The 19331-nt window shown below is 49.4% G+C and overlaps 1 protein-coding gene across 1 annotated transcript in view; it reads right to left on the reverse strand.

The window, feature by feature from the left end:
• Positions 1-6705: 6705 nt before the first annotated feature.
• LOC139268331 (peptidyl-prolyl cis-trans isomerase FKBP8-like) overlaps positions 6706-19331 on the reverse strand; it is a 32607-nt gene continuing 19981 nt past the window's right edge. Inside the window, exons 5-7 of the mRNA XM_070886409.1 lie at positions 17696-17821; positions 17457-17567; positions 6706-7078 (exon numbers count right to left, since the gene is read on the reverse strand). Coding sequence (XP_070742510.1) covers positions 6992-7078; positions 17457-17567; positions 17696-17821 — 324 coding nt within the window. The 3' untranslated portion in view covers positions 6706-6991. The remainder of the gene's footprint in view (positions 7079-17456; positions 17568-17695; positions 17822-19331) is intronic.

Raw genomic sequence — 19331 nt, forward strand, 5'->3', positions numbered from 1 at the left:
GCAAAGAGATTTAGATAGGTTAAGCGAATGGGCTAAGGTTTGGCAGATGGAATACAATGTCGGAAAATGTGAGGTCATTCACCTTGGAAAAAAAACAGTAAAATGGAATATTATTTGAAGGGGGAGAAATTACAACATGCTGCGGTGCAGAGGGACCTGGGGGTCCTTGTTCATGAATCCCAAAAAGTTAGTTTGCAGGTGCAGCAGGTAATCAGGAAGGCGAATGGAATGTTGGCCTTCATTGCGAGAGGGATGGAGTAAAAAAGCAGGGAGGTCCTGCTGCAACTGTATAGGGTATTGGTGAGGCCGCATCTGGAGTACTGCGTGCAGTTTTGGTCACCTTACTTAAGGAAGGATATACTAGCTTTGGAGGGTGTATAGAGATGATTCACGAGGCTGATTCTGGAGATGAGAGGGGTACCTTATGATGATAGTTTGAGTAGACTAGGTCTTTACTCGTTGGAGTTCAGAAGCATGAGGGGTGATCTTATAGAAACATTTAAAATAATGAAAGGGATAGACAAGATAGAGGCAGAGAAGTTGTTTCCACTGGTAGGGGAGACTAGAACGAGGGGGCACAGCCTCAAAATATGGGGGAGCCAATTTAAAACCGAGTTGAGAAGGAATTTCTTCTCCCAGAGGGTTGTGAATCTGTGGAATTCTCTGCCCAAGGAAGCAGTTGAGGCTAGCTCATTGAATGTATTCAAATCACAGATCGATAGATTTTTAACCAATAAGGGAATTAAGGGTTATGGGGAGCGGGCGGGTAAGTGGAGCTGAGTCCACGGCCAGATCAGCCATGATCTTGTTGAATGGTGGAGCAGGCTCGAGAGGCTCGATGGCCTACTCCTGTTCCTAATTCTGTTGTTCTTATGTATGTTCTTCTTAACGTACAACGGTCACCACACGTTAGAAAAATCCACGCACAGGCATCTTCCACCCTTCAAGATTTAGTTCGGGATCTGGAATATTAGGTCCTTCATTGAAACACCTGTGAACTTTTTGGCGTGGAAGCAAGTCATCCTCGATTCGAGTGATTGCCTATGGTGATGATGATGATAATGATAAATGCAAGCTGTTATTTTTAAAAATAATTTAGTCGTTCCTGGGATGTGGGCATCGCTGGCGAAGCCGGCATTTATTGCCCATCCCTAATTGCCCCTTGAGCCACCTTCTTGAACCGCTGCAGTCCGTGTGGTGAAGGTGCTCCCACATACGCTGACTTTGTCGGAGCGGTTTGGTACAACTGAGTGGCTCGCTGGGCCATTTCGGAGGGCAGTTAAGAGTCAACCACATCGCTGTGGGTCTGGAGTCACATGTAGGCCCAGACCGGGTAAGGGCGGCAGATTTCCTTCCCTAAAGGGACATTAGTGAACCCGATGGGTTTTTCTGACAGCAGCTTTTTAATCCCAAAGGTATTTAATTGCCGTGGGACTGGAACTCACGTCACCAGATCATTAGTCCAGGCCTTCGGATTCCTGGTCCAGTAACATAGGGGCTCAAATTGATCAACTCACCGCCCGCTCCCACCCATTGCCGCCGACACTCCTCCTGCAGAGCCGCCCAGTGCCACTTTCGGGGCGGCCTGGAGCGGGCGGGAGGGGAGAGCCACCGGGAAGCGCCCGCTGACACCAGCGGACGGCCGAGAGGCGCAACCGAGCTCCCGCCCGCCGAGCTCCCGGATTCCTGCGGGCGGGAGTCGGCGGCAGAACGGGGGGGTGGGCCGCTGGCTGGAGGCTGGTCTGTTCCCGATGGTCAGTCCGAAGATCCTGAAAAAAAGGACAAAGGTAAGTGAACATGTTACGTATTTCTTTCCCCAGCGACTTACCTGGATGAGCTCCTCTGAAGGTCTTCCGATAGTTTTTGAAATTATTTCCTGATGATTTTTATTTCCAGCTCTTCGACCCTCGGTGGGCCCCGACTCCATCCTCGGTGACACTTGGGCGGCAAGCGCCTCTGCCGCCGGGAATGAGACCTCCCGCCCGCTGCCGCCCAGATTGGCGGTGTACGTCGTCCATTTGCCACCCGCCGACCTTCGCGGGACCTCGGCGATGAATATCCCGCCCAAAGTACCGTCCGGTACCTCGACGGCCATCATTTGGCCCGATAACCACTGTGCTGCTGTGCTCCTGGGAGGTGGGGAAGAAATCCAGAGTGACCTATTGTCAGGGTCCTGTGACATCATTGCAAGTTCCTCTGCAGTTGGAGGGGAGCTTGGCGAGGGTCTCGGACCAGTTTCTGGGCATCCAGTGAAGAGGAGGATGAGGCTGATGGGCCGGGAATGGCCCCCATCCACCTCATTGGGCTGTAGATGCAGGAAATCCGGGGCCCCATAACGGGGCCAAAGACTTGGCATTAGACTGGGTCTCTCTTCTCTTGAGGGTGGCCTACTAGAAGTTTTTATATTTATAAAAGATTTTGATAGAGTGGATACAGAGAGAAAGTGGGGAAATATGGAAAAAAGACCTGCATTTATATAGCGCCTTTCAAAACCATCGGATGTCTCAACATGCTTTGCAGCCAATGAAGTACTATTGAAGTGCAGTCATTGTTGTAATGTGGGAAACGCGGCAGCCAATCTGTGCACAGCAAGCTCCCACAAACAGCAATTAGATAATGACCAGATAATCTGTTTTTATTGATGTTGATTGAGGGATAAATATTGGCCCCAGGACACCGGGGATAACTCCCCTGCTCTTCTTCGAAATAGGGCCATGAGATCTTTCACGTCCACCTGAGAGAGCAGATGGGGCCTTGGTTTCACGTCTTATCCTCCGACAGTGCAACACTCCCTCAGTACTGCCCCTCCGACAGTGCAACACTCCCTCAGCACTGCCCCTCCGACAGTGCAGCACTCACTCAGCACTGCCCCTCCGACAGTGCAGCACTCCCTCAGCACTGCCCCTCCGACAGTGCAGCACTCCCTCAGTACTGCCCCTCCGACAATGCGGTACTCTCTCAGCACTGCCCCTCCGACAGTGCAGCACTCCCTCAGTACTGCCCCTCCGACTGTGCAGCACTCCCTCAGTACTGCCCCTCCGACAGTGCAGCACTTCCTCAGCACTGCCCCTCCGACAGTGCAGCACTCCCTCAGTACTGCACTGCGTGTGTTAGCCTAAATTTCTGTGCTCAAGTCCCGGGAGTGGGACTTGAACCCACAACCTTCTGACTCAGAGGCGAGAGTGTTGCCCACTGAGCCACAGCTAGTGAGCATAACTCAGGGCCATCAATATAAGATAGTCACTAATAAATCCAATGGGGAATTCAGGAGAAGCTTCTTTACCCAGAGAGGGGTGAGAATGTGGAACTCACTGCCACAGGGAGGGGTTGAGGCTGGATAAACATATGAGGGAGAAGGGAATAGAGGGTTATGCTGATAGAGTTAGATGAGGAAAGACGGGAGGGGGCTCGAGTGGAGCATGGACTGGTTGGGCCCAATGGCCTGTTTCTGGGCCGTATATCCGACATAATCCTATTTTAAACAGCAGCTGCTTGTTTAAAAGCTGGCACAGTCACTCACACAATCTGAATTCATTTGATTTCAACACAGAAGTGATTTCCCATCTTCACAGTTGATCTTTTTCAGCCAAGTCTCTAGACACAGTCAGGAGGTCCCAACTCCCCGTGCTGTTAATTAAAAGTCACAACAGCTCTTCGCCAGTGTGCCGACAGTCCCCAGACACACAGGCTTCTTGGCTCTGCGTTTCGTATTCATCCAGCTGATGACCTTTTATTTCAAACAGTAACATTGATAAAAGAAACCCAAATTTTGGGAAATCAACCCGCACTCGTCAGGGGGGGGTCAGGGGAATGGGGGCGGGGGTGACAGTGTGGGCTGGGCTGGGGGGCGGGGGGCAGGTGGGTGGGGGGGTGAGGCCAGGGGGCGGTGGAGAGGTGTATGGGATCGGGGGTCGGTGGGGTGGTGTATGGGGTCGGAGGTCGGTGGGGAGGTGTATAGGGTCGGGGTTCGGTGGGGAGGTGTATGGGGTCGGGGTTCGGTGGGGAGGTGTATGGGGTCGGGGGTCGGTGGGATGGTGTATGGGGTCGGAGGTCGGTGGGGAGGGGTATAGGGTCGGAGGTCGGTGGGGAGGTGTATAGGGTCGGGGTTCGGTGGGGAGGTGTATAGGGTCGGGGGTCGGTGGGGAGGTGTATGGGGTCGGGGGTCGGTGGGGAGGTGTATAGGGTCGGGGGTCGGTGTATGGGGTCGGGGGTCGGTGGGGAGGTGTATGGGATCGGGGGTCGGAGGGTGCGGGGGGTGAGTTGGGTGGGGGGGAGGTGGCAGGGGTGTGGGGGAGGGGGGGGGGGAACAGTGCCGGCTGGGCTGGGGGCACGGGACCCTCCCCGGGGCGGCTGACTGGCTTCGGCGGGCCAGCTCCCGGTTACTGAGTCCGAACCCCGGCCTGGCAATCTCCGGAAACCGTGACCGGGAGGCTTTGCTCGGTGGTGGAGTTGCCCCTTGGCCTGTCCGGAGCTGTTGGGCCAACAGCCTTTCCAGAACCTGCCAGTTGTTATTAAAGCCCAGTTACTGAATGTGTGACGGGAACTCAGAACGGACCCCCCACTGCCCCCGCCCCGCCCCTCCACCCCCCCACCCCACAGACTGTGGGACAAATTGTCTCCCCCCCTCCACACACCCCACAATTTTAACACTGAAAAAGTACTTGTGCTTGGTAACAGGGAGTCCGCGGAGTTTTTATCCCAAGCAAGGGGAGTGGGGGGGGGGTCCCAGATGTAGACAGGTTGAGTGCCGCTGCTCTATTGTGTTGGTGTTACCCTGAGGGAAGGTTGGTGTGCAAGGGCCTCCCTCACACGTTGAAAAGCTCACCTTCGCACAGTGCAACGACCTGAGAAGCCTTCGCCTGTTCTTTTTAAATGTCTCATTCAAAGCTAAAACGTACAATTACATCGCATGTAGAGCACAGAAACAGGCCAGTCGGCCCCCACGCTCCGTGCCGGGGTTTATGCTCCACACCAGCCCCCTCCCACCCCTCTCCATCTCACCCCATCACCATATCCTTCTATTCCTTTCTCCCTCACGTGTTTATCCAGCCTCCCCTTAAATGCACCTCTGCTTTTCGCCTCAACCCCTCCCTGTGGCAGCGAGTTCCTCATTCTCACTGCTCTCTGGGTACAGAAGTTGCTCCTGACTTCCCCGTTGGATTTACAGTCAGACGCCAGTTTGAAAAATGATTCATCCCTGGGATGTGGCCGTCACTGGCAAGGCCGGCATTTGTTACCCATTCATGGCTACCCCTTGGCAGTGTCCGAGACAGAAATGTTACTCAGGGATACTCTGGCTCCACAGCTTGGAGCCTGTAATGGGTGCACCTGAGAGAATGCTCTCAGGTTTGCTGTTGACCATCAGCCGGTCCAGGCAGCGGGCGGTCGAGGGGGTCGTTCAGCCCGACTGCCTGCCTCTCTTCCGCGCCTACATCCGAGCCAGGGTGTCCCTGGAGATGGAGCACGCGGTGTCCACCGGTACGCTCGCGGCCTTCCGCGAGAGGTGGGCGCCGGAGGGACTGGAGTGCATCATCACCCCCGGCAACCAAATTTTAATGTGATTTTATATGTTTTAAAGTTTAATTTGTTTTATTGCCAGTTTTAGTGTCCCCCTAGTCAGGGGGCACTTGTATAATTTGCCTCTTGGTGCCCTAAAAAAAAAACACAGACCCCACCCCCAAAAAGACAAAAAAAGCAACAAAAAAAGGGCACCTGACTGAAAAGTGTTTGGCGTTTCCCTCCCCCCCCTTTAATAAGGGGGCACTTGATTTAATTGTTTTTGCAACAATAAGAGTTGTAGAGTTGTTGAGGAGTCCGTGTTCCATGTACAATGTGTGAGGTTGCAACCCCTCTTCCAATATTTGAAGGGGCTGCTCCCCAAATTCTGGTTGCACTTCAGTCCCACACTCCTGATCTTTGGGCACCCTGTGCGGAGGGGAGCGGGTAGGTCCGAGGGCCTCCTCGTAGGACTGCTCCTGGGCCTGGCCAAGGGGGCCATCAGCCGGTCCAGGCAGCGGGCGGTCGAGGGGGTCGTTCAGCCCGACTGCCTGCCTCTCTTCCGCGGTTACGTTCGCGCCGGGGTGTCCCTGGAGATGGAGCACGCGGTGTCCACCGGTACGCTCGCGGCCTTCCGCGAGAGGTGGACACCGGAGGGACTGGAGTGCATCATCACCCCCGGCAACCAAATTTTAATTTGATTTAAGTTTCCTTTAAAGTTTCATTTGAAAATGTGTGGGTTCTAGTGCCCTTACCAAAAGGGGGCGCTTGATTTAATGTTACAGTAAAATAGTTGTAGAGCTGTTGAGTTGGGAGGGGCTTAGCCAGTCACATGATGTTCACAAGACTCAATAAAACCCCAGCCAGTTGGGTTCGGGGGATTCACGATGAGGCAGATGGTTGTGAGCCTGGTGGATGAACCGGTAATGTGTAGTTTAATTGTTAAACCTTTGCTAATAAACCAACTGGTTCTTAATAGCAATGTGTTGCTGTGAATTCTTAAGCAAAGAACCCATGAAGCAAATACATTACAGAGCCTGACCCAACTAAATACTTTACACTTGGCACGACTGAGACCCAGGTTTGCAGCGAGGCCCACAGTGAGCGCTGAGAACATTACATGACCATGACAGAACTGAAGGATAAAAATGTTTTTAATTTGAAATCCAGCTTCAAGGATACAACAGTTTCTGTGATGCAATACATGCATCAAACCGAATTCAAAACTACACTGTTGGCCTTTTCAAGATTTATCAGCTTCTCTTGTGCAGTTCCTGCTACTTTTGAAATTCTGTTGATCCTATCGGGACCAGCCGCCTTAACTTATTGCTATTTATTCCTAAGTAAGGAGCTGTGTATGTCTCTATAATGTATGTTGTGGTCTTGCAGGAGGTTCAATACGTTCAAAGCATTCGTTCGATAGTTTCTGTCATTGTGAAAGAAAATCGGATATAACTGTGCAGTAACTGAAGTCCTTGTCAAATCCCGAGGGGGTCTATTTCCAGTTAGAGAGGCGTGCACTGGCAGCTGCACCCCCGAGGGCAACAACCACCCCTCCGATTAACCACTTCCAGGAAATCCTCTGAAAACAGACAGAGGTGGCACGATAAAGTGTGTAGATAAATTGTATTCACGACCAAACATTCATCTCTTAATTATTATAGCTATTACAGAGACATGGCTAAAAGAGGGGCAAGTATGGCAGCTCAACATTCCTGGTTACAGGATTTTCAGACGGGATAGAGAGGGGGGATAAAAAAGGAGGGGGGTGTGGGGTTGTGGTATTGATTAAAGAATTTATTGCAGCTGTGAGGAGGGATGATCAAATGAAGCCATATGGGTCGAACTGAAAAACAAAAAAAGGCTGATCACACTGCTGGGCGTGTATTATAGACCCCCAAACAGTGGGAGGGAGATAGAAGAGCAAATATGTAGAACATTTCTGAGAAGTGCAAAACCTATAGGGCAGTAATAGTAGGGGATTTCAACTATCCTAATAGTAACTGGGACAAAATTAGTGTGACAGGTATAAAGGGTGAGGAATTCCTAAAATGCATTCAAGGGAACTTTTTTAGCCAGTATATAGCAAGCCCAACAAGGGAGGGGGCAGTTCTGGATTTAGTTTTGGGGAATGAAGCTGGGCAGGTGGAAGGGGTATCAGTGGGAGGGCACTTAGGTGCTAGTGACCATAATTCAGTTAGATTTAAGGTACTTATGGAAAAGGGCAAGGATAGAGCAGGAATAAAAGTTCTAAATTGGGGAAAAGCCAACTTTGCTAAGCTGAGAGGTGATTTGGCCATAGTGAACTGGAAACAGCTACTTGAAGGTAAATCAGTGTCAGAGCAGTGGGAGGCATTCAAGGAGGAGATCCGGAGGGTTCAGAACGAGTATGTTCCCTTAAAGAAAAAGGGTGGGACTAACAAATCTAGAGCCCCCCCTAGATGTCTAGGGACATACAGGGTAGGATAAAGAAAAACAGGGAGGCTTATGACAGATACCAAGGGCTAAATGCTGCAGAATCTTTAGAGAAGTATGGAAAGTGCAGGGCTGAAATTAAAAAGGATATTAGGAAAGCAAAGATAGAGCATGAAAAATTCTTGGCAAGTAAAATCAAGGAAAACCCCAAGATGTTTTAAAATATATTAAGAGTAATAGGATAACTAAACAAAGGGTAGGGCCTATTAGAGACCATGAGGGTAATCTGTGTGTGGAGGCGGAAGATATGGGTAGGGTTCTTAATTAATATATTGCGAGTAAAAGATCCTCTCGGAATGAGTGATCACAGTATGGTTGAATTTGTAATACAGATTGAGGGTGAGGAAGTAGTGTCTCAAACGAGCGTACTATGCTTAAACAAAGGGGACTACAGTGGGATGAGGGCAGAGTTAGCTAAAGTAGACTGGGAACATAGACTAAACGGTGGCACAATTGAGGAACAGTGGAGGACTTTTAAGGAGCTCTTTCATAGTGCTCAACAAAAATATATTCCAGTGAAAAAGAAGGGCGGTAAGAGAAGGGATAACCAGCCGTGGATAACCAAGGATGTTTCCAGTAGAGTGGACAAGTGAGAACCAGTTGATGTGGTATATTTTGACTTTCAGAAGGCTTTCGACAAGGTCCCACACAAGAGATTAATGTGCAAAGTTAAAGCACATGGGATTGGGGGTAGCGTGCTGACATGGATTGAGAACTGGTTGTCAGACAGGAAGCAAAGAGTAGGAGTAAATGGGTACGTTTCAGAATGGCAGACGGTGACTCGTGGGGTACCGCAAGGTTCTGTGCTGGGGCCCCAGCTGTTTACACTGTATATTAATGATTTATTCGAGGGGATTAAATGTAGTATCTCCAAATTTGCGGATGACACTAAGTTGGGTGGCAGTGCAAGCTGCGAGGAGGATGCTATGAGGCTGCAGAGTGACTTGGATAGGTTAGGTGAGTGGGCAAATGCATGGCAGATGAAGTATAATGTGGATAAATGTGAGGTTATCCACTTTGGTGGTAAAAACAGAGAGACAGACTATTATCTGAATGGTGACAGATTAGGAAAAGGGGAGGTGCAACGAGACCTGGGTGTCATGGTACATCAGTCATTGAAGGTTGGCATGCAGGTACAGCAGGTGGTTAAGAAAACAAATGGCATGTTGGCCTTCATAGCGAGGGGATTTGAGTACAGGGGCAGGGAGGTGTTGCTACAGTTGTACAGGGCCTTGGTGAGGCCACACCTGGAGTATTGTGTACAGTTTTGGTCTCCTAACCTGAGGAAGGACATTCTTGCTATTGAGGGAGTGCAGCGAAGGTTCACCAGACTGATTCCCAGGATGGCGGGACTGACCTTTCAAGAAAGACTGGGTTAACTGGGCTTGTATTCACTGGAGTTCAGAAGAATGAGAGGGGACCTCATAGAAACATTAAAATTCTGATGGGTTTGGACAGGTTAGATGCAGGAAGAATGTTCCCAATGTTGGGGAAGTCCAGAACCAGGGGTCACAGTCTAAGGATAAGGGGTAAGCCATTTAGGACCGAGATGAGGAGAGACTTCTTCACCCAGAGAGTGGTGAACCTGTGGAATTCTCTACCACAGAAAGTTGTTGAGGCCAATTCACTAAATATATTCAAAAAGGAGTTAGATGTAGTCCTGACTACTAGGGGGATCAAGGGGTATGACGAGAAAGCAGGAAGGGGGTACTGAAGTTGCATGTTCAGCCATGAACTCATTGAATGGCAGTGCAGGCTAGAAGGGCCGAATGGCCTGCTCCTGCACCTATTTTCTATGTTTCTAAAGGAGAGTATCAAATTAAAAACCAATGCATATAAGGAAGCCAAGGTTAGTGGGAAACTAGAAGATTTGGAAAATTTTAAACGACAGCAAAGTATGACTAAGAAAGCAATAAAGAAAGGAAAGATAGATTACAAAAGTAAACTTGCGCAAAACATAAAAACAGATAGTAAAAGCTTTTACCTTCATATAAAAAAGAAAAGAGTGACTAAAGTAAATGTTGGTCCTTTAGAAGATGAGAAGGGGGATTTAGTAATGGGAAATGTGGAAATGGCTGAGACCTTAAACAATTATTTTGCTTCGGTCTTCACAGTGGAAGACACAAAAACCATGCCAAAAATTGCTGGTCACGGGAATGTGGGAAGGGAGGACCTTGAGACAATCACTATCACGAGGGGGGTAGTGCTGGACAGGCTAATGGGACTCAAGGTAGACAAGTCCCCTGGTCCTGATGAAATGCATCCCAGGGTATTAAAAGAGATGGCAGAAGTTATAGCAGATGCATTGGTTATAATCTACCAAAATTCTCTGGACTCTGGGGAGGTACCAGTGGATTGGAAAGCAGCTAATGTAACGCCTCTGTTTAAAAAAGGGGGCAGACAAAAGGCAGGTAACTACAGGCCGGTTAGTTTAACATCTGTAGTGGGGAAAATGCTTGAAGCTATCATTAAGGAAGAAATAGCGGGACATATAGATAAGAATAGTGCAATCAAGCAGACGCAACATAGATTCATGAAGGGAAATCATGTTTAACTAATTTACTGGAATTCTTTGAAGATATAACGAGCATGGTGGATAGAGGTGTACCGATGGATGTGGTGTATTTAGATTTCAAAAAGGCATTCGATAAGGTGCCACACAAAAGGTTACTGCAGAAGATAAAGGTACGCGGAGTCAGCGGAAATGTATTAGCATGGATAGAGAATTGGCTGGCTAACAGAAAGTAGAGAGTCGGGTTAAATGGGTCCTTTTCGGGTTGGAAATCGGTGGTTAGTGATGTGCCACAGGGATCGGTGCTGGGACCACAACTGTTTACAATATACATAGATGACCTGGAAGAGGGGACAGAGTGTAGTGTAATAAAATTTGCAGATGACACAAAGATTAGTGGGAAAGCAGGTTGTGTAGAGGACACAGAGAGGCTGCAAAGAGATTTAGATAAGTTAAGTGAATGGGCTAAGATTTGGCAGATGGAATACAATGTAGGAAAATGTGATGTCATCCACCTTGGAAAAGAAAACAGTAAAAGGGAATATTATTTGAATGGGGAGAAATTACAACATGCTGCGGTGCAGAGGGACCTGGGGGTCCTTGTGCATGAATCCCAAAAAGTTAGTTTGCAGGTGCAGCAGGTAATCAGGAAGGCGAATGGAATGTTGGCCTTCAATGCGAGAGGGATGGAGTACAAAAGCAGGGAGGTCCTGCTGCAACTGTACAGGGTATTGGTGAGGCCGCACCTGGAGTACTGCGTGCAGTTTTGGTCACCTTACTTAAGGAAGGATATACTAGCTTTGGAGGGGGTACAGAGACGATTCACTAGGCTGATACCGGAGATGAGGGGGTTACCTTATGATGATAGATTGAGTAGACTGGGTCTTTACTCGTTGGAGTTCAGAAGGATGAGGGGTGATCTTATAGAAACATTTAAAATAATGAAAGGGATAGACAAGATAGAGGCAGAGAGGTTATTTCCACTGGTCGGGGAGACTAGAACTAGGGGGCACAGCCTCAAAATACGGGGGAGCCAATTTAAAACTGAGTTGAGAAGGAATTTCTTCTCCCAGAGGGTTGTGAATCTGTGGAATTCTCTGCCCAAGGAAGCAGTTGAGGCTAGCTCATTGAATGTATTCAAATCACAGATAGATAGATTTTTAACCAATAAGGGAATTAAGGGTTATGGGGAGCGGGCGGGTAAGTGGAGCTGAGTCCACGGCCAGATCAGCCATGATCTTTTTGAATGGCGGAGCAGGCTCGAGGGGCTAATTCTTATGTATTCTTATGTCTGTTTTCACAAAAGAGAGGGGAGAAGCAGACACTGCTGTCGAGGAGGAGGAGTGTGAAATATTAGATGAAATAAACAGAGAGAGGAGGTGTTAGAGGTTTAGCAGCTTTGAAAGTCAAGAAGTCCCCAGGCCCGGATGAAATGTATCCCAGGCTGTTAAGCGAAGCAAAAAAGGAACTAGCAGAGGCTGTGACCATCATTTTCCAATCCTCTCTGGCTTCAGAGTGCGGTGCCAGAGGACTGGAGGACTGCTAATATTGCACCTTTGTTTAAGAAGGAAGAAAGGGATAAATCGAGTAATTACAGGCCAGTCAGCCTAACCTCGGTGGTGGGAAAATTATTGGAAAAAATTCTGATGAACCGGATAAATCTTCATTTAGAAAGACGTGGATTAATCAAGGACAGTCAGCATGGATTTGTTAAGGGAAGGTCGTGTCTGACTAACTTGATTGAATTTTTCGAGGAGGTAACCAGGAGGGTTGATGAGGGCAGTGTGTATGATGTAGTGTATATGGAATTTAGCAAAGCTTTTGTTAAGGTCCCATATGGCAGTCTGGTCACGAAAGTAAAAGCCCATGTGATCCAGGGCAAAGTGGCAAGTTGGATCCAAAATTGGCTCAGAGGTAGGAAGCAAAGGGTAATGGTTGATGGGTGTTTTTGTGACTGGAAGGATGTTTCCAGTGGGGTTCCGCAGGGCTCAGTACTGGGTCTCTTGCTTTTTGTGGTAAGCATCAATGATCTAGACTTGAATATAGAGGGTATGATTAAGAAGTTTGCACATGATATTAAAAATCAGCTGGGAGGGTGATAATGAAAAAGCTGTGGATTGCAGGAAGATACCAATGGACTGGTCAGGTGGGCAGAACAGTGGCAAATGGAATTTCATCCGGAGAAGTGTGAGGTAATGCATTTGGGGAGGGCTAATAAGGAAAGGGAATACACATTAAATGGTAGGACACCGAGAAGTGTAGATGAACAGAGGGACCTTGGAGTGCTGGTCCACAGATTCCTGAAGGTAGCAGGCCAGGTAGATAAGGTGGTTAAGAAGGCATACGGAATGCTTGCTTTTATTAGCCGAGGCATAGAATACAAGAGCAGGGAGGTTATGCTTGAACTGTATAAAACACTGGTTAGACCACAGCTGGAGTACTGCGTGCAGTTCTGGTCACCGCATTACAGGAGAGGTACAGAAGAGATTTACGAGGATGTTGCTGGGAGTGGAGAATCTTCGCTACGAGGACAGATTGGATAGGCTGGGTTTGTTTTCCTACGAACAGAGGAGGGTGAGGGGAGACCTCATTGAGGTGTATAAAATTATGAGGGCCTAGATAGGGTGAATAGGAAGGACCTAGTCTCCTTAGCAGAGAGGTCAACAACCAGGGGCTATAAATTTAACGTAATTGATATAAGGTTTAGAGGGGATTTGAGGGGAAGCTTCTTCAAGCGGAGGGTGCTGGGGGTCTGGAACTCACGGCCTGAAAGGGTGGTAGAGGCAGAAACCCTCACCACATTTAAAAAGTACTTGGATGTGCACTTGAAGTGCCGTAACCTACAGGGCTACGGACCAAGAGCTGGAAAGTGGGATTAGGCTGGATAGCTCTGGTGTTGTCCGGTGCGGACATGATGGGCCGAATGGCCTCCTTCTGTGCTGCAATTTCTATGATTCTTAATAGATACTGACTGAATGGCTTTGCCAGCCATGGCTCTGCACTCTCGCCTCTGAGTCAGAAGGTTGCTGGTTCAAGTCCCGCTCTGAGAAAGTTCAGCACATAATCCAGACTGACACTCCCAATGCAGTGCTGAGGGGGTGCTGCACTGTCGGAGGGGCAGTGCTGAGGGGGTGCTGCACTGTCGGAGGGGCAGTGCTGAGGGGGTGCTGCACTGTCGGAGGGGCAGTGCTGAGAGAGTGCTGTACTGTCGGAGGGGCAGTGCTGAGGGAGTGCTGCACTGTTGGAGGGGCAGTGCTGAGGGAGTGCCGCACTGTTGGAGGGGCAGCGCTGAGGGAGCGCTGCACTGTCGGAGGGGCAGTACTGAGGGAGCGCTGCACTGTCGGAGAAGTAGCATTGAGGGAGTGTTGCTCTGTCGGAGGGGCAGTACTGAGCGAGCGTTGCTTTGTCTGAGGGGCAGTACTGAGTGGGTGTTGCACTGACGGAGGGGCAGTACTGAGGGAGTGCTGCACTGTCGGAGGGGTAGTACTGAGGGAGTGCCGCACTGTCGGAGGCACCTTTGGGATAAGATGTTAAAACGAGGCCCTGTATGCCCTCTTCAGTGGACGTAAAAGATCCCATGGCACTCTTTGAAGGGCAGGGGCGTTATTCCCAGTGTCCTGGCCAATATTTATCCCTGAATCAACACAACGAAAACAGATTATCTGGTCATTATCACAGTGCTGTTTGTGGGAGTTTGCTGTGCGCAAATTGGCTGCCACGTTTCCCACATTACAAGAATGACTACACTCCAAAAGTACTTCATCGGCTGCAAGAAAGTCCTGAAGTTGTGAAAGGCGCTATAGAAATGCAAGTCCTATCTTTTTTCTTTGCTGTCTATTTCCAGCAAATTCTGCTTTGCCTCTCTTTGCTCAGGCATGATCCCGCACCCTTTGAAAGCCTCTCCGAAAATCATGTTTTTAACACAGGTGTCTGGAATTGACTGTGGCTTACGGCTTAAGAAATAGCCATAGAAAATAAACTGTTCTGAAAAAGCCAAATGTTTGATCCCAGATTCTGACTGAAAGCCTGAAGAACAATTCAACTCTGATTGACCTCACCAAACAATTCAGGAGAACATAAGAAATAGGAGCAGAAGTCTGCTCCATCATTCAATAAGATCACGGTTGATCATCGACCTCAACTCATTTTCCCGCCCGATCCCCATATCCCTCGATTCCCCTGGACTCCAAAAATCTATCGAACTCAGCCTGGAATATATTCAGAGACTCAGTATTCACGGCCCACTGGGGCAGAGAATTCCAAAGATTCACCTCCCTCTGAGTGAAGAAATTCCTCCTCATCTCAGTCCTAAATGGTCGACCCCTTATCATGAGACGGTGACCCCTGGTTCTAGACCGGTGGAAACAACCTCTCAGCATCTACCCTGTCAATCCCCCTCAGAATCTTGTATGTTTCAATGAGCTCACCTCTCATTCTTCTAAAGAGTATAGGCCCATTCAACACAATTTCTCATCATAGGACAGCCCTCTCATCCCAGGAATCAATCTAGTGAACCTCTGTTGTACCGCCTCCAAGGCAAGTATATCCTTCCTTAAATAAGGAGATCAAACCTGTTCGCAGAACTCCAGGCATGGCCTCACCAGGGCCCTGTACAATTGTAGCAAGACTTCCTTACTCTTATACTCCAACATGCCATTTGCCTTCCTTATTGCTTGCTGTACCTGCATGCTCACTTTCTGTGTTTCATGCACAAGGACCCCCAAGTATCTCTGGAACACCAACATTTAAAAGTTTCTCACATTTAAAACATATTCTGACTGACCACACCAAACAATTAAACTCTGATTGACCACACCAAACAATTACACTCTGATTGACCACGCCAAACAATTACACTCTGATTGACCACGCCAAACAATTAAACACTGATTGGCCCGAGGCTCCATTTTGTTGACAATCAATCTATGTGGCATTAAAGGGATACAGAGGTACCTCAGCAGAATAATTTAACAGCGTGCTTACTGCTGAAGAACCAAAGTTTTTGTCAGTCTCAATGATTTACAAGATTCCACTGATTGCCAGTTCTGTGCATGTGTGGGGCGGGGCGGGGCGGGGCCGGGGGCCGGGGGGGGAAGCGCAGGTGTGTGGGGCAGGGCGGGGGGGGGGGGTGCAGTGAGGGCGGGGGAACAGCGCAGCCAGTTTCAGAGCTGTGGTTGACAGACCCCAACTCCGCGATTTCTGCGCACGCTTGCGCCAAATCCCGGAGTTGCCGTCAGTTTCGAAGGCGAAATGATGGCGAACTCTGAGAGTGCACCGCCATAAAGACCACAAATTCAGGACTGTTGTCTTGATTGTTACGCAATATGGTAATGGCAACAGCATAAGAACATAAGAAATAGGAGCAGGAGTCGGCCATTCGGCCCCTCGAGCCTGCTCTGCCATTCAATAAGATCATGGCTGATCCAATCTTCGACTCAACTCTGGAGGAGATGATGTAAAAAATGATCAAAATAAATACTTGCATTTATAAATATTGGCCGGGACACCGGGGAGAATTCGCCTTCAAATGGCGCCATGGGATCTCTGACGTCCACGTGATGATGGCAGGCGGGGCCTCGGTTTAACGTTTCATCCGAAAGACGGCCCCTCTGGCAGTGCGGCGCTCCCTCCGTACTGCCCCTCCGACAGTGCGGAGCTCCCTCAGTACTGCCCCTCCGACAGTGCGGCACTCCCTCAGCACTGCCCCTCCGACAGTACGGCACTCCCTCAATACTGCCCCTCCGACAGTGCGGCTCTCCCTCAGCACTGCCCCTCCGACAGTGCAGCGCTCCCTCAGTACTGCCCCTCTGACAGTGCGGCACTCCCTCAGCACTGCCTCTCCGACAGTGCGGCACTCCCTCAGTGCTGCCCCTCCGACAGTGCGGCGCTCCCTCAGTACTGCCCCTCCGACAGTGCGGCGCTGCCTCAGTACTGCCCCTCTGACAGTGCGGCACTCCATCAGTACTGCCCCTCCGACAGTGCGGCGCTCCCACTGTACTGCCTCTCCGACAGTGCGGCGATCCCTCAGTATTGCCCCTCCGACAGTGCGGCACTCCCTCCGTACTGACCCTCCGACAGTGCAGCGCTCCCTCAGTACTGGCCCTCCGACAGTGCGGCACTCCCTCAGTACTGCCTCTCCGACAATGCAGCACTCCCTCAGTACTGACCCTCCGACAGTGCAGCACTCCACCAGCACTGAACTGGAGTGTCAGCCTGGATTTTGTGCTCAAGTCTAGGCTCGGGTGAAGTATAATCATCGGTATGGACCAGTTGGGCCGATTGTCCTGTTTCTGGGCTGTAAGTACTTTGTAAGTCTCTGGAGTGGGAACTTGAAATCACGACCTTCTGACTCAGAGGCTGGACTGCTCCCAGTGAGTCATGGTTGATACTAATCAAGTCATGAATTAAAGATTTTTAAAAAAATGGCATGTACTGCAAATTGGAGCTTCGAAAGCAGAAATTGCTGGCAACACACAGCAGGTCCAGCAGTATTTCTGAAGAGAAAAGGCAGATTCATGTTTAGGGTGTGCCCTCGAAATCTTAACACCTCATCTCTCTCCCAAATGCGATGGACTGGTTTCTTTTAAGCGCAAGCTTAATAAGTACACGAGGGAAAAAATAAAAGTATATTTAGTATGTTAATAGTTCTGGGTCAAAATCCTGGAACTCCCTCCCTAACAGCACTGTGGGAGCACCTTCACCATACGGACTGCAGCAGTTCAAGAAGGCGGCTCACCACCACCTTCTCAAGGGGCAATTAGGGATGGGCAATAAATGCCGGCTTTGCCAGCGACGCCCACGTCCCAGGAGCGGATAAGAATAAAAGTGCAGAGAGGGTGAGATGAAGAGGGGTGGGAGGGACCTCGTGTGGAGCATAAACACTGGCACGGACAAGTGGCCTGTGCCTGTGTTGTACGTTCTACGTGATTCTGCACAATACTTCCCCCTATACAGCAAGTACAAAATTACTCACTATTGTTTTCTGCAGTGGGTTATTACTAGCTGTCTTATTCTTTCTTTCACCTTGATGTTGATGCAGTTCCACCAAGTTCTTCATCGACACATCCAAATCCCGCCGAATCGTCTACAAGGGGAAAGAATCGAGAGATCGGAAAGCCACAATAAAGAGAACCTCTTGCAGAACAATGAGGAGCAGGAGTAGTGTTTATGAATGAAGAACTGGGATATATTTTCCTCTGCGGGTAAACTTACTGTCAATTCCCAAATCCTTAACAGAAACCAGTCGTCGTTTAACGAAAACCTCAGCCAGATACTGCGGATGCTGGAATCTGAAAGGCAAACGGAGAATGCTGCAAATCTCAGCAGGTCAGGCAGCGTCTGTGAAGAGAGAAACAGAGTTAACGTTTCAGGTCACAACTGGCAAATTTTGAGATGTAGCAGATTCTTAAGGAAGTCATCATCATCATCAGAGGCAGTCCCTCAGAATCGAGGAAGACTTGCTTCCACTCCTGAAGTGAGTTCTTTGGTGGCTGAACAGTCCAATATGAGAGCCACAAACTCTGTCACAGGTGGGACAGATAGTCGTTGAGGGTAGGGGTGGGTGGGACTGGTTTGCCGCACGCTCCTTCCGCTGCCTGCGTTTGACCTCTTCACGCTCTCAGCGTCGAGATTCGAAAAGCTCAACGCCCTCCCGGATGCACTTTCTCCACCTAGGGCGGTCTTCGGCCAGGGTCTCCCAGGTGTCAGTGGTGATGTCACACTTTACCAGGGGGGCTTTGAGGGTGTCCTTGTAACGTTTCCGCTGCCCACCTTTGGCTCGTTTACCATGAAGGAGCTCCGCATAAAGCACTTGCTTAGGGAGTCTCGTGTCTGGCAAGCGAACTATGTGGCCTGCCCAGCGAAGCTGATCGAGTGTGGTCAGTGCTTCAATACTGGGGATGTTAGCCTGGGCGAGGACATTGATGTTGGTGCATCTGCCCTCCCAGGGGATTTGCAGGATCTTGCAGAGACATCGTTGGTGATATATCTCCAGTGACTTGAGGTGTCTTCTGTACATTGTCCATGCCATGACGTGCAGGAGTGGTGAAAGGGGGAGGGGACGAAAGAACAGAAGGGAAGGTCTGTGATAGGGTGGCACGCAGGAGAGATTTAAGATCCCTTTTAGCATCTCTTTTGTCTCAAGAATCTGTTACATCTCAAACTTTTCCAGTTCTGAGCAAGGGTCACCGACCCAAAATGTTAACTCTGTTTCTCTCTCCACAGATGCTGCCCAACCCGCTGAGATTTCCAGCATTTTCTGTTTTTATTGCAATTTAATGAAAGAATTCTTTGTGAAGGTATCCATCCCCCATGTGCCGTGATATAGTGGGGTAGATCTCCCCTTTCAGCACCGGGGTAGGAGAGTTTGGTGGGGTGAAGCCCCCATCGCAACATTGGGCACAAACTGCCCACCACAATGGTCAGAACCCCCCTGATCAGATTGGGCCTGATTCAGCAATGTGTTTCCACCCACAGACTTGCACAGGTTGGGCCTATACTGTCTGGAGTTTAGAGAAATGAGAGGTGATCTCATTGAAACATACAAGATATCGACAGGGGATTGACGGGGTAGATGCAGAGAGGATGTTTCCCCCCGGGCTGGAGAGTCTAGAACCAGGGGTCACAGTCTCAGGATAAGGGGTCGGCCATTTAGGACTGAGATGAAGAGGAATTTCTTCACTCAGAGGGGGGTGAATCTTTGGAATTCTCTGCCCCAGAGGGTTGTGGAGGCTGAGTCTTTGGGTATATTCCAGGCTGAGATCGATAGATTTTTGAACTCTAGAGGAATCGAGGGATATGGAGACAGTGCAGGAAAGTGGAGTTGAGGTCGAAGATCAGCCACGATCTT

The sequence above is a fragment of the Pristiophorus japonicus genome, chromosome 8, assembly GCF_044704955.1.
Source record: "Pristiophorus japonicus isolate sPriJap1 chromosome 8, sPriJap1.hap1, whole genome shotgun sequence".
In the NCBI taxonomy this organism is placed as follows: Eukaryota; Metazoa; Chordata; class Chondrichthyes; family Pristiophoridae; genus Pristiophorus; species Pristiophorus japonicus.